This window comes from Mustelus asterias, unplaced genomic scaffold (genome assembly GCF_964213995.1).
Source record: "Mustelus asterias unplaced genomic scaffold, sMusAst1.hap1.1 HAP1_SCAFFOLD_722, whole genome shotgun sequence".
NCBI lineage: Eukaryota > Metazoa > Chordata > Chondrichthyes > Carcharhiniformes > Triakidae > Mustelus > Mustelus asterias.
Genome location: NW_027590671.1, coordinates 6,352 through 28,361, shown reverse-complemented (window position 1 = coordinate 28,361; position 22,010 = coordinate 6,352). Strand labels below are relative to the sequence as shown.

Genomic DNA, 22,010 nt, shown 5'->3' with positions numbered 1-22,010 from the left:
CACACAGCGCTCCAAACACACACACTCACTACACCCCAAACACACTCACTGCGCCCGAAACACACACAGCGCCCCAAACACACACTCATTGCACCCCAAACACACACACTCACTGCGCCCCAAACACACACACACTGCGCCCCAAACACACACACTCTCCGCGCCCCAAACACACAGACTCTCCGCGCCCCAAACACACACACTCACTGCGCTCCAAACACACACACTCACTGCACCCCAAACACACACACACACAGCGCCCCAAAAACAGACAGCGCCCCAAACACACACACTCACTGCGCCCCAAACACATACACTCACTGCGCCCCAAACACACACACACACACAGCGCCCCAAACACACACAGCGCCCCAAACACACACACACACAGCGCCCCAAACACACACACACACACAGCGCCCCAAACACACACACACACAGCGCCCCAAACACACACAGCGCCCCAAACACACACAGCGCCCCAAACACACACAGCGCCCCAAACACACACACTCACTGCGCCCCAAACACACACACTCACTGCGCCCCAAACACACACACTCACTGCACCCCAAACACACACAGCACCTCAAACACACACACTCACTGCGCCCCAAACACACACACTCACTGCGCCCCAAACACACACACTCACTGCGCCCCAAACACACACACTCACTGCACCCCAAACACACACACTCACTGCACCCCAAACACACACACTCACTGCACCCCAAACACACACACTCACTGCACCCCAAACACACACACTCACTGCACCCCAAACACACACACTCACTGCACGCCAAACACGCACAGCGCCCCAAACACACACACGCACAGCGCCCCAAACACACACACACACAGCGCCCCAAACACACACAGCGCCCCAAACACACACAGCGCCCCAAACACACACACTCACTGCGCCCCAAACACACACACTCACTGCGCCCCAAACACACACAGCACCTCAAACACACACACTCACTGCACCACAAACACACACACTCACTGCGCCCCAAACACACACAGCGCCCCAAACACACACACTCACTGCGCCCCAAACACACACACTCACTGCGCCCCAAACACACACACTCACTGCGCCCCAAACACACACAGCACCTCAAACACACACACTCACTGCACCACAAACACACACACTCACTGCGCCCCAAACACACAATCACTGCGCCCGAAACACACACACTCACTGCGCCCCAAACACACACACACACTGCGCCCCAAACACACACACTCACTGCACCACAAACACACACACTGCACGCCAAACACACACACTCACTGCACCCCAAACACACACACTCACTGCGCCCCAAACACACACACTCACTGCGCCCCAAACACACACACTCACTGCACCCCAAACACACACACTCACTGCGCCCCAAACACACACACTCACTGCGCCCCAAACACACACACTCACTGCGCCCCAAACACACACACTCACTGCGCCCCAAACACACACACTCACTGCACCCCAAACACACACACTCACTGCACCCCAAACACACACACTCACTGCGCCCCAAACACACACACTCACTGCACCCCAAACACACACACTCACTGCGCCCCAAACACACACACTCACTGCGCCCCAAACACACACACTCACTGCGCCCCAAACACACACACTCACTGCGCCCCAAACACACACACTCACTGCGCCCCAAACACACACACTCACTGCACCCCAAACACACACACTCACTGCACCCCAAACACACACACTCACTGCACCCCAAACACACACACTCACTGCACCCCAAACACACACACTCACTGCACCCCAAACACACACACTCACTGCACCCCAAACACACACACTCACTGCACCCCAAACACACACACACACAGCGCCCCAAACACACACACTCACTGCGCCCCAAACACACACACTCACTGCGCCCCAAACACACACACTCACTGCACCCCAAACACACACACGCACAGCGCCCCAAACACACACACTCACTGCGCCCGAAACACACACACTCACTGCGCCCCAAACACACACACTCACTGCACCACAAACACACACACTGCACGCCAAACACACACACTCACTGCGCCCCAAACACACACACTCACTGCACCACAAACACACACACTCACTGCACCGCAAACACACACAGCACCTCAAACACACACACTCACTGCGCCCCAAACACACACACTCACTGCGCCCCAAACACACACACTCACTGCGCCCCAAACACACACACTCACCGCGCCCCAAACACACACACTCACCGCGCCCCAAACACACACACACACCGCACCCCAAACACACACAGCGCCCCAAACACACACACTCACTGCGCCCCAAACACACACACTCACTGCGCCCCAAACACACACACTCACTGCGCCCCAAACACACACACGCACAGCGCCCCAAACACACACTCACTGCGCCCGAAACACACACACTCACTGCGCCCCAAACACACACACACACTGCGCCCCAAACACACACACTCACTGCACCACAAACACACACACTCACTGCACCACAAACACACACACTGCACGCCAAACACACACACTCACTGCACCCCAAACACACACAGCGCCCCAAACACACACACTCACTGCACCCCAAACACACACACGCACAGCGCTCCAAACACACACACGCACAGCGCTCCAAACACACACAGCGCTCCAAACACACACACTCACTACACCCCAAACACACTCACTGCGCCCGAAACACACACAGCGCCCCAAACACACACTCATTGCACCCCAAACACACACACTCACTGCGCCCCAAACACACACACACTGCGCCCCAAACACACACACTCTCCGCGCCCCAAACACACAGACTCTCCGCGCCCCAAACACACACACTCACTGCGCTCCAAACACACACACTCACTGCACCCCAAACACACACACACACAGCGCCCCAAAAACAGACAGCGCCCCAAACACACACACTCACTGCGCCCCAAACACATACACTCACTGCGCCCCAAACACACACACACACACAGCGCCCCAAACACACACACACACAGCGCCCCAAACACACACACACACAGCGCCCCAAACACACACACACACACAGCGCCCCAAACACACACACACACAGCGCCCCAAACACACACAGCGCCCCAAACACACACAGCGCCCCAAACACACACAGCGCCCCAAACACACACACTCACTGCGCCCCAAACACACACACTCACTGCGCCCCAAACACACACACTCACTGCACCCCAAACACACACAGCACCTCAAACACACACACTCACTGCGCCCCAAACACACACACTCACTGCGCCCCAAACACACACACTCACTGCGCCCCAAACACACACACTCACTGCACCCCAAACACACACACTCACTGCACCCCAAACACACACACTCACTGCACCCCAAACACACACACTCACTGCACCCCAAACACACACACTCACTGCACCCCAAACACACACACTCACTGCACGCCAAACACGCACAGCGCCCCAAACACACACACGCACAGCGCCCCAAACACACACACACACAGCGCCCCAAACACACACAGCGCCCCAAACACACACAGCGCCCCAAACACACACAGCGCCCCAAACACACACACTCACTGCGCCCCAAACACACACACTCACTGTGCCCCAAACACACACAGCACCTCAAACACACACACTCACTGCACCACAAACACACACACTCACTGCGCCCCAAACACACACAGCGCCCCAAACACACACACTCACTGCGCCCCAAACACACACACTCACTGCGCCCCAAACACACACACTCACTGCGCCCCAAACACACACAGCACCTCAAACACACACACTCACTGCGCCCCAAACACACAATCACTGCGCCCGAAACACACACACTCACTGCGCCCCAAACACACACACACACTGCGCCCCAAACACACACACTCACTGCACCACAAACACACACACTGCACGCCAAACACACACACTCACTGCACCCCAAACACACACACACACAGCGCCCCAAACACACACACTCACTGCACCCCAAACACACACACTCACTGCACCCCAAACACACACACTCACTGCACCCCAAACACACACACGCACAGCGCCCCAAACACACACACTCACTGCGCCCGAAACACACACACTCACTGCGCCCCAAACACACACACTCACTGCACCACAAACACACACACTGCACGCCAAACACACACACTCACTGCGCCCCAAACACACACAGCGCCCCAAACACACACACTCACTGCACCACAAACACACACACTGCACGCCAAACACACACACTCACTGCACCCCAAACACACACACACACAGCGCCCCAAACACACACACACACAGCGCCCCAAACACACACACACACAGCGCCCCAAACACACACACAGCGCCCCAAACACACACACTCACTGCGCCCCAAACACACACACTCACTGCGCCCCAAACACACACACTCACTGCGCCCCAAACACACACACTCACTGCGCCCCAAACACACACACTCACTGCGCCCCAAACACACACACTCACTGCACCCCAAACACACACACTCACTGCGCCCCAAACACACACACTCACTGCGCCCCAAACACACACACTCACTGCGCCCCAAACACACACACTCACTGCGCCCCAAACACACACACTCACTGCACCCCAAACACACACACTCACTGCACCCCAAACACACACACTCACTGCGCCCCAAACACACACACTCACTGCACCCCAAACACACACACTCACTGCACCCCAAACACACACACTCACTGCGCCCCAAACACACACACTCACTGTGCCCCAAACACACACACTCACTGCGCCCCAAACACACACACTCACTGCGCCCCAAACACACACACTCACTGCGCCCCAAACACACACACTCACTGCACCCCAAACACACACACTCACTGCACCCCAAACACACACACACACAGCGCCCCAAACACACACACTCACTGCGCCCCAAACACACACACTCACTGCGCCCCAAACACACACACTCACTGCACCCCAAACACACACACGCACAGCGCCCCAAACACACACACTCACTGCGCCCGAAACACACACACTCACTGCGCCCCAAACACACACACTCACTGCACCACACACACACTGCACGCCAAACACACACACTCACTGCGCCCCAAACACACACACTCACTGCACCACAAACACACACACTCACTGCACCGCAAACACACACAGCACCTCAAACACACACACTCACTGCGCCCCAAACACACACACTCACTGCGCCCCAAACACACACACTCACCGCGCCCCAAACACACACACTCACCGCGCCCCAAACACACACACTCACCGCGCCCCAAACACACACACACACCGCACCCCAAACACACACAGCGCCCCAAACACACACACTCACTGCGCCCCAAACACACACACTCACTGCGCCCCAAACACACACACTCACTGCGCCCCAAACACACACACTCACTGCGCCCCAAACACACACACGCACAGCGCCCCAAACACACACTCACTGCGCCCGAAACACACACACTCACTGCGCCCCAAACACACACACACACTGCGCCCCAAACACACACACTCACTGCACCACAAACACACACACTCACTGCACCACAAACACACACACTGCACGCCAAACACACACACTCACTGCACCCCAAACACACACAGCGCCCCAAACACACACACTCACTGCACCCCAAACACACACACGCACAGCGCTCCAAACACACACACGCACAGCGCTCCAAACACACACAGCGCTCCAAACACACACACTCACTACACCCCAAACACACTCACTGCGCCCGAAACACACACAGCGCCCCAAACACACACTCATTGCACCCCAAACACACACACTCACTGCGCCCCAAACACACACACACTGCGCCCCAAACACACACACTCTCCGCGCCCCAAACACACACACTCACTGCGCTCCAAACACACACACTCACTGCACCCCAAACAGACACACACACAGCGCCCCAAAAACAGACAGCGCCCCAAACACACACACTCACTGCGCCCCAAACACATACACTCACTGCGCCCCAAACACACACACACACAGCGCCCCAAACACACACACACACAGCGCCCCAAACACACACACACACAGCGCCCCAAACACACACACACACAGCGCCCCAAACACACACACACACACAGCGCCCCAAACACACACACACACAGCGCCCCAAACACACACAGCGCCCCAAACACACACACTCACTGCGCCCCAAACACACACACTCACTGCGCCCCAAACACACACACTCACTGCACCCCAAACACACACAGCACCTCAAACACACACACTCACTGCGCCCCAAACACACACACTCACTGCGCCCCAAACACACACACTCACTGCACCCCAAACACACACACTCACTGCACCCCAAACACACACACTCACTGCACCCCAAACACACACACTCACTGCACCCCAAACACACACACTCACTGCACCCCAAACACACACACTCACTGCACCCCAAACACACACACTCACTGCACGCCAAACACGCACAGCGCCCCAAACACACACACGCACAGCGCTCCAAACACACACAGCGCCCCAAACACACACACACACAGCGCCCCAAACACACACAGCGCCCCAAACACACACACTCACTGCGCCCCAAACACACACACTCACTGCGCCCCAAACACACACAGCACCTCAAACACACACACTCACTGCGCCCCAAACACACACACTCACTGCGCCCCAAACACACACACTCACTGCGCCCCAAACACACACACTCACTGCGCCCCAAACACACACACTCACCGCGCCCCAAACACACACACTCACCGCGCCCCAAACACACACACACACCGCACCCCAAACACACACAGCGCCCCAAACACACACACTCACTGCGCCCCAAACACACACACTCACTGCACCCCAAACACACACTCACTGCGCCCCAAACACACACACTCACTGCGCCCCAAACACACACACGCACAGCGCCCCAAACACACACACGCACAGCGCCCCAAACACACACACTCACTGCGCCCCAAACACACTCACACACTGCGCCCCAAACACACACACTCACTGCGCCCCAAACACACACACTCACTGCGCCCCAAACACACACACTCACTGCGCCCCAAACACACACACTCACTGCGCCCCAAACACACACACTCACTGCGCCCCAAACACACACACTCACTGCGCCCCAAACACACACACTCACTGCGCCCCAAACACACACACTCACTGCGCCCCAAACACACACACTCACTGCGCCCCAAACACACACACTCACTGCGCCCCAAACACACACACTCACTGCGCCCCAAACACACACACTCACTGCGCCCCAAACACACACACTCACTGCGCCCCAAACACACACACTCACTGCGCCCCAAACACACACACTCACTGCGCCCCAAACACACACACTCACTGCGCCCCAAACACACACACTCACTGCGCCCCAAACACACACACTCACTGCGCCCCAAACACACACACTCACTGCGCCCCAAACACACACACTCACTGCGCCCCAAACACACACACTCACTGCGCCCCAAACACACACACTCACTGCGCCCCAAACACACACACTCACTGCGCCCCAAACACACACACTCACTGCGCCCCAAACACACACACTCACTGCGCCCCAAACACACACACTCACTGCGCCCCAAACACACACACTCACTGCGCCCCAAACACACACACTCACTGCGCCCCAAACACACACACTCACTGCGCCCCAAACACACACACTCACTGCGCCCCAAACACACACACTCACTGCGCCCCAAACACACACACTCACTGCGCCCCAAACACACACACTCACTGCGCCCCAAACACACACACTCACTGCGCCCCAAACACACACACTCACTGCGCCCCAAACACACACACTCACTGCACCGCAAACACACACACTCACTGCGCCCCAAACACACACACTCACTGCGCCCCAAACACACACACTCACTGCGCCCCAAACACACACACTCACTGCGCCCCAAACACACACACTGCGCCCCAAACACACACACTCACTGCGCCCCAAACACACACACTCACTGCGCCCCAAACACACACACTCACTGCGCCCCAAACACACACACTCACTGCGCCCCAAACACACACACTCACTGCGCCCCAAACACACACACACACTGCGCCCCACACACACTCACTGCGCCCCAAACACACACACTCACTGCGCCCCAAACACACACACTCACTGCGCCCCAAACACACACAGCGCCCCAAACACACACACTCACTGCGCCCCAAACACACACACTCACTGCGCCCCAAACACACACACTCACTGCGCCCCAAACACACACACTCACTGCGCCCCAAACACACACACTCACTGCACCCCAAACACACACACTCACTGCACCCCAAACACACACACTCACTGCACCCCAAACACACACACTCACTGCACCCCAAACACACACACTCACTGCACCCCAAACACACACACTCACTGCGCCCCACACACACACATTGCGCCCCAAACACACACACTCACTGCGCCCCAAACACACACACACACTGCGCCCCAAACACACACACTCACTGCACCCCAAACACACACACTGCACGCCAAACACACACACTCACTGCACCCCAAACACACACACGCACCGCGCCCCAAACACACACACGCACCGCGCCCCAAACACACACACTCACTGCGCCCCAAACACACACACGCACCGCGCCCCAAACACACACACTCACCGCGCCCCAAACACACACACTCACTGCGCCCCAAACACACACACTCACTGCACCCCAAACACACACACTCACTGCACCCCAAACACACACACTCACTGCACCCCAAACACACACACGCACCGCGCCCCAAACACACACACACTGCACGCCAAACACACACACTCACTGCGCTCCAAACACACTCACAGCGCCCCAAACACACACACTCACTGCACCCCAAACACACACACTCACTGCACCCCAAACACACACACGCACCGCGCCCCAAACACACACACGCACCGCGCCCCAAACACACACACGCACCGCGCCCCAAACACACACACGCACCGCGCCCCAAACACACACACGCACCGCGCCCCAAACACACACACTCACTGCGCCCCAAACACACACACTCACTGCGCCCCAAACACACACACTCACTGCGCCCCAAACACACACACTCACTGCGCCCCAAACACACACACTCACTGCGCCCCAAACACACACACACACTGCGCCCCAAACACACACACTCACCGCGCCCCAAACACACACACTCACCGCGCCCCAAACACACACACTCACCGCGCCCCAAACACACACACTCACCGCGCCCCAAACACACACACTCACCGCGCCCCAAACACACACACCGCGCCCCAAACACACACACTCACTGCGCCCCAAACACACACACTCACTGCGCCCCAAACACACGCACTCACTGCGCCCCAAACACACGCACTCACTGCGCCCCAAACACATGCACTCACTGCGCCCCAAACACACACACTCACTGCGCCCCAAACACACACACTCACTGCGCTCCAAACACACACTCACTGCGCCCCAAACACACACACACACTGCGCCCCAAACACACACACTCACTGCGCCCCAAACACACACACTCACTGCGCCCCAAACACACACACTCACTGCACCCCAAACACACACACTCACTGCACCCCAAACACACACACTCACTGCGCCCCAAACACACACACTCACTGCGCCCCAAACACACACACTCACTGCGCCCCAAACACACACACTCAGTGCACCCCAAACACACACACTCACCGCGCCCCAAACACACACACTCACCGCGCCCCAAACACACACACTCTCAGCGCCCCAAACACACACACTCAGTGCACCCCAAACACACACACTCAGTGCACCCCAAACACACACTCACCGCGCCCCAAACACACACTCACCGCGCCCCAAACACACACGCTTACTGCGCCCCAAACACACACACACACTGCGCCCCAAACACACACTCACTGCACCCCAAACACACACACTCACTGCACCCCAAACACACACACTCACTGCACCCCAAACACACACACTCACTGCACCCCAAACACACACAATCACTGCACCCCAAACACACACACTCACTGCACCCCAAACACACACAGCGCCACAAACACACACACACAGCGCCACAAACACACACACTGCACGCAAAACACGCACTGCGCCCCAAACACACAGCTCAAACACGCACACAGACCACGCCCCAAATGCACACTGCACCCCAAACACGCACATGCACCGCGCCCCAAACACGCACCGTGCCCCAAACACGCACACGCACCGCGCACCAAACAGGCACCGCGCCCCAAACACGCACACGCACCGCGCTCCAAACACACACACTCACTACGCCCCAAACACACACACTCACTGCACCCCAAACACACTCACTCACTGCACCCCAAACACACACACTCACTGCACCCCAAACACACACACTCACTGCACCCCAAACACACACACACAGCGCCACAAACACACACACACAGCGCCACAAACACACACACTGCACGCCAAACACGCACTGCGCCCCAAACACACAGCTCAAACACGCACACAGACCGCGCCCCAAATGCACACTGCACCCCAAACACGCACATGCACCGCGCCCCAAACACGCACACGCACCCCAAACACGCACACGCACCGCGCACCAAACACGCACACGCACCGCGCACCAAACACGCACCGCGCCCCAAACACGCACACGCACTGCGCTCCAAACACGGGCACACGCACCGCGCCCCAAAACAGGCACACGCACCGCGCCCCAAACACACACACGCACTGCGCTCCAAACGCGGGCACCCGCACCGCGCCCCAAAACCGGCACACGCACGGCGCCCAAAACACGCCAACGCACGGCGCCCCAAACACGCCCACGCACTGCGCCCAAATACGCCCACGCACTGCGCCCCAAACTCGCACACGCACCATGCCCCAAACACACGCACCGCGCCCCAATCACGCCCACGCACTGCGCCCCAAACACGCACCGCGCCCCAAACACGCACACGCACCGCGCCCCAAACACGCACCGCGCCCCAAACACGCCCACGCACTGCGCCCCAAACACGCACCGCGCCCCAAACACGCACACGCACCGCGCCCCAAACACGCACACGCACCGCGCCCCAAACACGCACACGCACCGCGCCCCAAACACGCACACGCACCGCGCCCCAAACACGCACACGCACCGCACCCCAAACACGCACACGCACCGCGCCCCAAACACGCACACGCAGCGCGCCCCAAACACGCACACGCAGCGCGCCCCAAACACGCACACGCAGCGCGCCCCAAACACGCACACGCAGCGCGCCCCAAACACGCACACGCAGCGCGCCCCAAACACGCACACGCAGCGCGCCCCAAACACGCACACGCAGCGCACCCCAAGCACGCACCGCGCCCCAAGCACGCACCCGCACCGCGCCGCAAACACACACGCACCACGCCTCAAACAAGCACACACACCGCGCCCCAAACGCACACGCTCCGCGCTTCAAACACGCACAGCGCCCCAAAAACTGCGCACGCACCGTGCTCCAAACACGCACACGCACCCCAAACACTGCGCACGCACCGTGCTCCAAACACACACACGCACCACGCCCCAAACACACGCACAGCGCCCCAAACACACGCACCGCGCCCCAAACACACGCACCGCGCCCCAAACACACACACGCACCGCGCCCCAAACACACACACGCCCCAAACACACACACTCACTGCGCCCCAAACACACACACGCACCGCGCCCCAAACACACACACGCACCGCGCCCCAAACACACACACGCACCGCGCCCCAAACACACACACGCACCGCGCCCCAAACACACACACGCACCGCGCCCCAAACACACACACGCACCGCGCCCCAAACACACACACGCACCGCGCCCCAAACACACACACGCACCGTGCCACAAACACACACACGCACCGCGCCCCAAACACACACACGCACTGCGCCCCAAACACACACACGCACTGCGCCCCAAACACACACACGCACCGCGCCCCAAACACACACACGCACCGCGCCCCAAACACACACACGCACCGCGCCCCAAACACACAATACACCTCAGTCCCACACTGCGATACAGCGATTCTGAACCACATTACCTGAGACTGGCGTACAAAGATGCCATGACTTTCTTCACAGGTGAAATATCGCTTGCCTTGCACCGTACCATCATTTTTCCCCTTGGCATCATCCAGAATCACTCCAACCCATTTCCCGGAGGCAAACATTGTGGCACCCACATAAGCAACAGTACCACGGTGCCCCTTGCCAATCACCTCGACTCGGGAGCCCACTTTCAGGGGTCTCCCAGCACCAATCTCACCACTCATTCTGCTATTGTTAGTCTGAAATAAAGGAAACCAGTGGTTAATGACAACAGACACAGACAGTAAAATAGATATGGCTTGGGGTGAGGAGACAAAGCACACACCAGACACAGCTGCAAAACCAAGCAGCAAGTGGAGGAAAAAACAATCCGAAACCAATCAGACATGGGGATGGGTCTGTCACTGTATAACACTGGGATACAGTACTGGTGGGGGTGGGTCTGTCACTGTATAACACTGGGGTACAGTACTGGTGGGGATGGGTCTGTCGCTGTATAACACTGGGGTACAGTACTGGTGGGGATGGGTCTGTCACTGTATAACACTGGGGTACAGTACTGGTGGGGACGGGTCTGTCACTGTATAACACTGGGGTACAGTACTGGTGGGGATGGGTCTGTCACTGTATAACACTGGGGTACAGTACTGGTGGGGACGGGTCTGTCACTGTATAACACTGGGGTACAGTACTGGTGGGGATGGGTCTGTCACTGTATAACACTGGGGTACAGTACTGGTGGGGATGGGTCTGTCACTGTATAACACTGGGGTACAGTACTGGTGGGGATGGGTCTGTCACTGTGTAACACTGGGGTACAGTACTGGTGGGGATGGGTCTGTCACTGTATAACACTGGGGTACAGTACTGGTGGGGATGGGTCTGTCGCTGGATAACACTGGGGTACAGTACTGGTGGGGACGGGTCTGTCGCTGTATAACACTGGGGTACAGTACTGGTGGGGACGGGTCTGTCGCTGTATAACACTGGGGTACAGTACTGGTGGGGATGGGTCTGTCACTGTATAACACTGGGGTACAGTACTGGAGGGGATGGGTCTGTCACTGTATAACACTGGGGTACAGTACTGGTGGGGATGGGTCTGTCACTGTGTAACACTGGGGTACAGTACTGGTGGGGATGGGTCTGTCACTGTATAACACTGGGGCACAGTATTGGTGGGGACGGGTCTGTCACTGTATAACACTGGGGTACAGTATTGGTGGGGACGGGTCTGTCACTGTATAACACTAGGGTACAGTGGTGGCAGGGACAGGCCTTTCATTGCATAACACTGGGGTACAGTACTGGCAGGGACAGGCCTGTCACTGTATAACACTGGGGTACAGTACTGGTGGGGACGGGTCTATCAATGTATAATACTGGGGCACAGTACTGGTGGGGACGGGTCTGTCACTGTATAACACTGGGGTACAGTACTGGTGGGGATGGGTCTGTCACTGTATAACACTGGGGTACAGTACTGGTGGGGACGAGTCTGTCGCTGTATAACACTGGGGTACAGTACTGGTGGGGACGGGTCTGTCGCTGTATAATACTGGGGTACAGTACTGGTGGGGATGGGTCTGTCACTGTATAACACTGGGGTAGAGTACTGGTGGGGACGGGTCTGTCACTGTATAACACTGGGGTACAGTACTGGTGGGGACGGGTCTGCCGCTGTATAACACTGGGGTACAGTACTGGTGGGGACGGGTCTGTCGCTGTATAACACTGGGGTACAGTACTGGTGGGGATGGGTCTGTCACTGTATAACACTGGGGTACAGTACTGGAGGGGATGGGTCTGTCGCTGTATAACACTGGGGTACAGTACTGGTGGGGATGGATCTGTCACTGTATAACACTGGGGTACAGTACTGTTGGGCACGGTTCTGTCGCTGTATAACATTGGGGTACAGTATTGGTGGGGACGGATCTGTCACTGTATAACACTGGGGTACACTACTGGTGGGGATGGGTCTGTCGCTGTATAACATTGGGGTACAGTCCTGGTGGGGATGGGTCTATCACTGTATAAAACTAGGGTACAGTACTTGTGGGGAGGGTCTGTCGCTGTATAACACTGGCGTACAGTACTGGTGGGGACGGGTCTATCACTGTATAACACTGGGTGCAGTACTGATGGGGACGGGTCTGTCACTGTATAACACTGGGGTACAGTACTGGTGGGGACGGGTCTATCACTGTATAACACTGGGTGCAGTACTGATGGGGACGGGTCTGTCACTGTGTAACACTGGGGTACAGTACTGGTGAGGACGGGTCTGTCGCTGTATAACACTGGGTGCAGTACTGATGGGGACGGGTCTGTCACTGTATAACACTGGGGTACAGTACTGGTGAGGACGGGTCTGTCGCTGTATAACACTGGGTGCAGTACTGATGGGGACGGGTCTGTCACTGTATAACACTGGGGTACAGTACTGATGGGGACGGGTCTGTCACTATATAACACTGGGGTACAGTACTGGTGGGGACGGGTCTGTCGCTGTATAACACTGGGGTACAGTACTGGTGGGGACGGGTCTGTCGCTGTATAACACTGGGGTACAGGACTGGTGGGGATGGGTCTGTCACTGTATAACACTGGGGTACAGTACTGGTGGGGACGGGTCGATCAATGTATAATACTGGGGCACAGTACTGGTGGGGACGGGTCTGTCACTGTATAACACTAGGGTACAGTACTGGTGGGGATGGGTCTGTCACTGTATAACACTAGGGTACAGTACTGGTGGGGACGGGTCTGTCACTGTATAACACTAGGGTACAGTACTGGTGGGGACGGGTCTGTCACTGTATAACACTGGGGTACAGTACTGGTGGGGACGGGTCCATCACTGTATAACATTGGGGTACAGTACTGGTGGGGATGGGTCTGTCACTGTATAACACTGGGGTACAGTACTGGTGGGGATGGGTCTGTCACTGTATAACACTGGGGTACAGTACTGGAGGGGATGGGTCTGTCACTGTATAACACTGGGGTACAGTACTGGTGGGGACGGGTCTGTCACTGTATAACACTGGGGTACAGTACTGGTGGGGATGGGTCTGTCGCTGTATAACACTGGGGTACAGTACTGATGGGGATGGGTCTGTCACTGTATAACATTGCGGTACAGTACCGGTGGGTACGGTTCTGTCACTGTATAACACTGGGGTACAACACTGGTGGGGACGGGTCTGTCACTGTATAATACTGGGGTACAGTACTGGAGGGGACGGGTCTGTCACTGTATAACACTGGGGTACAGTACTGGAGGGGACGGGTCTGTCGCTGTATAACACTGGGGTACAGTACTGGTGGGGACGGGTCTGTCACTGTGTAACACTGGGGTACAGTACTGGTGGGGACGGGTCTGTCACCGTATAACACTGGGGTACAGTACTGGTGGGGACGGGTCTGTCGCTGTATAACACTGGGGTACAGTACTGGTGGGAGCGGGTCTGTCACTGTATAACACTGGGGTACAGTACTGGTGGGGACGGGTCTGTCGCTGTATAACACTGGGGTACAGTACTGGTGGGGACGGGTCTGTCACTGTATAACACTGGGGTACAGTACAGGAGGGGACGGGTCTGTCGCTGTATAACACTGGGGTACAGTACTGGTGGGGACGGGTCTGTCACTGTGTAACACTGGGGTACAGTACTGGTGGGGACGGGTCTGTCGCTGTATAACACTGGGGTACAGTACTGGTGGGAGCGGGTCTGTCACTGTATAACACTGGGGTACAGTACTGGTGGGAGCGGGTCTGTCACTGTATAACACTGGGGTACAGTACTGGTGGGGACGGGTCTGTCGCTGTATAACACTGGGGTACAGTACTGGTGGGGACGGGTCTGTCGCTGTATAACACTGGGGTACAGTACTGGTGGGGACGGGTCTGTCACTGTGTAACACTGGGGTACAGTACTGGTGGGGACGGGTCTGTCACTGTATAACACTGGGGTACAGTACTGGTGGGGACGGGTCTGTCACTGTATAACACTGGGGTACAGTACTGGTGGGGACGGGTCTGTCACTGTATAACACTGGGGTACAGTACTGGAGGCGATGGGTCTGTCACTGTATAACACTGGGGTACAGTACTGGTGGGGATGGGTCTGTCGCTGTATAACACTGGGGTACAGTACTGGTGGGGACGGGTCTGTCGCTGTATAACACTGGGGTACAGTACTGGTGGGGACAGGTCTGTCACTGTATAACAGTGGGGTACAGTACTGGTGGGGATGGGTCTGTCACTGTATAACACTGGGGCACAGTACTGGTGGGGACGGGTCTGTCACTGTATAACACTGGGGTACAGTACTGGTGGGGATGGGTCTGTCACTGTATAACACTGGGGTACAGTACTGGTGGGGATGGGTCTGTCACTGTATAACACTGGGGTACAGTACTGGTGGGGACGGGTCTGTCACTGTATAACGCTTGGGTACAGTACTGGTGGGTTGGGGTCTGTCGCTCTATGCCCCCATCCTGAATTGGAAAGTTGTGACTGCACGAGAGGGGTAGCAGAGGAGAGTGACCACAATGTTGCCTGCGGTGGAGCATTTGAGCGACGAGAGACTGGATAGGCTTGGACTGGTTTCTCGAGAGCAGAGGTGGCTGAGGGGCAACCCGATTGAGTGTATAAGGTTATGAGGAGTATGGACAGGATGGATAGAACATAGAACATTACAGCGCAGTACAGGCCCTTCGGCCCTCGATGTTGCGCCGACCAGTGAAACCAATCTAAAGCCCCTCTAATCTACACTATTCCAATATCATCCATATGTTTATCCAATAACCATTTGAACGCTCTCAACGTTGACGAGTCCACTACTGCTGCAGGCAGGGCATTCCACGCCCTTACTACTCTCTGAGTAAAGAACCTACCTCTAACATCTGTCCTATATCTCTCACCCCTCAATTTAAAGCTATGTCCCCTCGTGCTAGCCAACACCATCCGAGGAAAAAGGCTCTCACTATCCACCCTATCTAATCCTCTGATCATCTTGTATGCCTCTATTAAGTCACCTCTGAACCTTCTTCTCTCTAACGAAAACAACCTCAAGCCCCTCAGCCTTTCCTCATACGATTTTCCCACCATACCAGGCAACATCCTGGTAAATCTCCTCTGCACCCTTTCCAACACTTCCACATCTTTCCTATAATGCGGCGACCAGAACTGTACACAATACTCCAAATGCGGCCGCACCAGAGTTTTGTACAGTTGCAGCATGACCTCCTGGCTCCGAAACTCAATCCCTCTACCAATAAAAGCTAACACACCGTACGCCTTCTTAACAACCCTATCAACCTGGGTGCCAACTTTCAGGGATCTATGCACATGGACACCCAGATCCCTCTGTTCATCCACACTACCAAGTATCTTACCATGAGCCCAGTACTCTGTATTCCTGTTACTCCTCGGGATAGGGGACAGCTGTTCCCCTTGGTTGCGGGGTCAGTCACGATTGGGCACAGATTTAGGGAGAGGTGCAGGAGATTCTGAGGGGCCAACAGAAAAACAGTTTGTACTCAGGAGGGTGGTGGGAATCTGGAATGTTCTGCCTGGGAAGCGGTCGCCAGAAACCCGAGAACCTTCAAACGTATTTGGATAAGCACTTGAAATATCAAAACAGTCTGAAAGACGTTCTGGTTAGGGTGCATTGGCCGTGCTAAATTCTCCCTCAGTGTACCCGAACAGGCGCCAGTGTGTGGTGACTGGGGGATTTTCACAGTAACTTCATGGCAGTGTTAATGTCAGCCTACTTGTGACACTAATAAATAAACTTTAAACAACCTTCCGTTCCCCCCTCACTTTCACCTTGACCCCCGCCCCTCTCCGAATCTCTACCCCTCAGCCTCTCTCTCCACCTCTCTCACATTCTCTCTCTGAGAAACTAGAAGCAGGAGGAGGCCATTCGGCCCTTCGAGCCTGCTCCACCATTCATTTTGATCATGGCTGATCATCGAATTCAATACCCTGATCCCCCCCTTCCCCCCGTATCCCTCGATCCCTTTAGCCCCAAGAGCGAAATCTAATTTCTTCTTGAAATCAGACAACGTTTTGGTCTCAACTACTTTCTGTGGGAGTGAATTCCACACATTCACCACCCTCTGGGTGAAGAAATTTCTCCTCACCTCAGTTCTAAACCTCAGGGTTTACCCCTTATCCTCAAACTCTGACCCCTAGTTCTGGACTCGCCATTGGGAACATTCTTTCTGAATCCACCCTGTCTAATCCTGTTAGAATTGTATAAGTTTCTATGAGATCCCCTCTCACTCTTCTAAACTCCAGTGAATATAATCCTCACCGACTTAGTCTCTCCTCATATGACAGACCTGCCATCCCAGGAATCAGCCTGGTAAACCTTCGCTGTGCTCCCTCTATAGCAAGGACATCCTTCCTCAGATAAGGACATCCTTCCTCAGATAAGGACACCAAAACTGCACACGATACCCCAGGTGTGGCCTCACCAACGCCCTGTACAATTGCAGCAGAACATCCCTATCCTGATACTCAAATCCTCTCACTATGAAGGCCAACATACCATTTGCCTTCTTTACTGCCTGCTGTACCTGCACGCTTACTTTCAGCGACTGATGCACGAGGACTCCGAGGCCTCGCTGAGTATCCACTTCTCTCAATTTACACCCATTCAAGTAATAATCTGTCTTCCTATTATTGCTACCAAAGTGGATAACCTCACACTTATCCACATTATACTGCATGTTCCATGCAGATACCCACACACTCAGACTGTCCTAGTCACACTGAAGCATCTCTGCATCCTCCTCACAGCTCACCCTCCCACACAACTTTGCATCATCTGCAAATCTGGAGATAATACATTCAGTTCACTCTTCCAGATCATTAATATATAATGTGAACAGTTATGGTCCCAGCACAGAATCTTGCGAAACCCCATGACTCACTGACTGCCTGTCAGAAATCACTCAAATTCATGCTCATTCTCTCCCTCCCCTCCCTCTGTCACATACTCTCGCTGCGTCTCTCTCGCTCGCTGCGTCTCTCTCTCTCTCGCTGCGTCTCTCTCTCTCTCGCTGCGTCTCTCTCTCTCTCGCTGCGTCTCTCTCTCGCTCTCGCTGCGCCTCTCTCTCTCTCGCTGCGTCTCTCTCTCTCTCGCTGCGTCTCCCTCTCTCTCGCTGCGTCTCTCTCTCTCTCGCTGCGTCTCTCTCTCTCTCTCGCTGCGTCTCTCTCTCTCTCTCTCGCTGCGTCTCTCTCTCTCGCTGCGTCTCTCTCTCTCTCGCTGCGTCTCTCTCTCGCTCTCGCTGCGTCTCTCTCTCTCTCTCGCTGCGTCTCTCTCTCTCTCTCTCGCTGCGTCTCTCTCTCGCTCGCTGCGTCTCTCTCTCTCTCGCTGCGTCTCTCTCTCTCTCGCTGCGTCTCTCTCTCTCTCGCTGCGTCTCTCTCTCTCTCGCTGCGTCTCTCTCTCTCTCGCTGCGTCTCTCTCTCTCTCGCTGCGTCTCTCTCTCTCTCGCTGCGTCTCTCTCTCTCTCGCTGCGTCTCTCTCTCGCTCTCGCTGCGCCTCTCTCTCTCTCTCGCTGCGCCTCTCTCTCTCTCTCGCTGCGCCTCTCTCTCTCTCTCTCGCTGCGCCTCTCTCTCTCTCTCTCGCTGCGTCTCTCTCTCTCTCTCTCGCTGCGTCTGTCTCTCTCTCTCGCTGCGTCTCTCTCTCTCTCTCGCTGCGTCTCTCTCTCTCTCGCTGCGTCTCTCTCTCTCTCTCTCGCTGCGTCTCTCTCGCTCTCTCTCGCTGCGTCTCTCTCGCTCTCTCTCGCTGCGTCTCTCTCTCTCTCGCTGCGTCTCTCTCTCTCTCGCTGCGTCTCTCTCTCTCTCGCTGCGTCTCTCTCTCTCTCGCTGCGTCTCTCTCTCTCTCGCTGCGTCTCTCTCTCTCTCGCTGCGTCTCTCTCTCTCGCTGCGTCTCTCTCTCTCTCGCTGCGTCTCTCTCTCTCTCGCTGCGTCTCTCTCTCTCTCGCTGCGTCTCTCTCTCTCTCGCTGCCTCTCTCTCTCTCTCGCTGCCTCTCTCTCTCTCTCGCTGCCTCTCTCTCTCTCTCGCTGCCTCTCTCTCTCTCTCGCTGCCTCTCTCTCTCTCTCGCTGCCTCTCTCTCTCTCTCGCTGCCTCTCTCTCTCTCTCGCTGCCTCTCTCTCTCTCTCGCTGCCTCTCTCTCTCTCTCGCTGCCTCTCTCTCTCTCTCGCTGCCTCTCTCTCTCTCTCGCTGCCTCTCTCTCTCTCTCGCTGCCTCTCTCTCTCTCGCTGCCTCTCTCTCTCTCTCGCTGCCTCTCTCTCTCTCTCGCTGCCTCTCTCTCTCTCTCGCTGCCTCTCTCTCTCTCTCGCTGCGTCTCTCTCTCTCTCTCGCTGCGTCTCTCTCTCTCTCGCTGCGTCTCTCTCTCTCTCGCTGCGTCTCTCTCCCTCTCTCGCTGCGTCTCTCTCTCTCTCTCTCGCTGCGTCTCTCTCTCTCGCTGCGTGTCTCTCTCTCTCTCGCTGCGTGTCTCTCTCTCTCTCTCGCTGCGTGTCTCTCTCTCTCTCGCTGCGTGTCTCTCTCTCCCTCTCGAAGCGTGTCTCTCTCTCTCTCTCGCAGCGTGTCTCTCTCTCTCTCTCGCTGCGTGTCTCTCTCTCTCTCTCGCTGCGTCTCTCTCTCTCTCTCTCGCTGCGTCTCTCTCGCTCTCGCTGCCCCTCTCTCTCTCTCGCTCTCGCTGCCCCTCTCTCTCTCTCTCTCGCTGCCCCTCTCTCTCTCTCGCTCTCGCTGCCCCTCTCTCGCTCTCGCTGCCCCTCTCTCGCTCTCGCTGCCCCTCTCTCTCTCTCGCTCTCGCTGCCCCTCTCTCGCTCTCGCTGCCCCTCTCTCTCTCTCGCTCTCGCTGCCCCTCTCTCTCTCTCGCTGCCCCTCTCTCTCTCTCGCTCTCGCTGCCCCTCTCTCTCTCTCGCTCTCGCTGCCCCTCTCTCTCTCTCGCTCTCGCTGCCCCTCTCTCTCTCTCGCTCTCGCTGCCCCTCTCTCTCTCTCGCTCTCGCTGCCCCTCTCTCTCTCTCGCTCTCGCTGCCCCTCTCTCTCTCTCGCTCTCGCTGCCCCTCTCTCTCTCTCGCTCTCGCTGCCCCTCTCTCTCTCTCGCTCTCGCTGCCCCTCTCTCTCTCTCGCTGCCCCTCTCTCTCTCTCGCTCTCGCTGCCCCTCTCTCTCTCTCGCTGCCCCTCTCTCTCTCTCGCTCTCGCTGCCCCTCTCTCTCTCTCGCTCTCGCTGCCCCTCTCTCTCTCGCTCTCGCTGCCCCTCTCTCTCGCTCTCGCTGCCCCTCTCTCTCTCTCGCTCTCGCTGCCTCTCTCTCTCTCTCGCTCTCGCTGCCCCTCTCTCTCTCTCGCTCTCGCTGCCCCTCTCTCTCTCACACTGCCCCTCTCTCTCGCTGCCCCTCTCTCTCTCTCGCTGCCCCTCTCTCTCTCTCGCTGCCCCTCTCTCTCTCTCGCTGCCCCTCTCTCTCTCTCGCTGCCCCTCTCTCTCTCTCGCTGCCCCTCTCTCTCTCGCTCTCGCTGCCCCTCTCTCTCTCTCGCTCTCGCTGCCCCTCTCTCTCTCTCGCTCTCGCTGCCCCTCTCTCTCTCTCGCTCTCGCTGCCCCTCTCTCTCTCTCGCTGCCCCTCTCTCTCTCTCGCTCTCGCTGCCCCTCTCTCTCTCGCTGCCCCTCTCTCTCTCGCTCTCGCTGCCCCTCTCTCTCTCGCTCTCGCTGCTCCTCTCTCTCTC

At 56.9% G+C, this 22,010-nt stretch overlaps 1 protein-coding gene across 1 annotated transcript in view; it reads right to left on the bottom strand.

Annotated features, from left to right (window-relative positions):
* LOC144487303 (dynactin subunit 1-like) overlaps positions 1 to 12,496 on the bottom strand; it is a gene marked incomplete at its 3' end in the record, with an annotated part of 197,364 nt that extends 184,868 nt beyond the window's left edge. The window contains exon 1 of the mRNA XM_078205383.1: positions 12,255 to 12,496. Coding sequence (XP_078061509.1) covers positions 12,255 to 12,485 — 231 coding nt within the window. The remainder of the gene's footprint in view (positions 1 to 12,254) is intronic.
* Between the last annotated feature and the right edge of the window lie 9,514 nt (positions 12,497 to 22,010).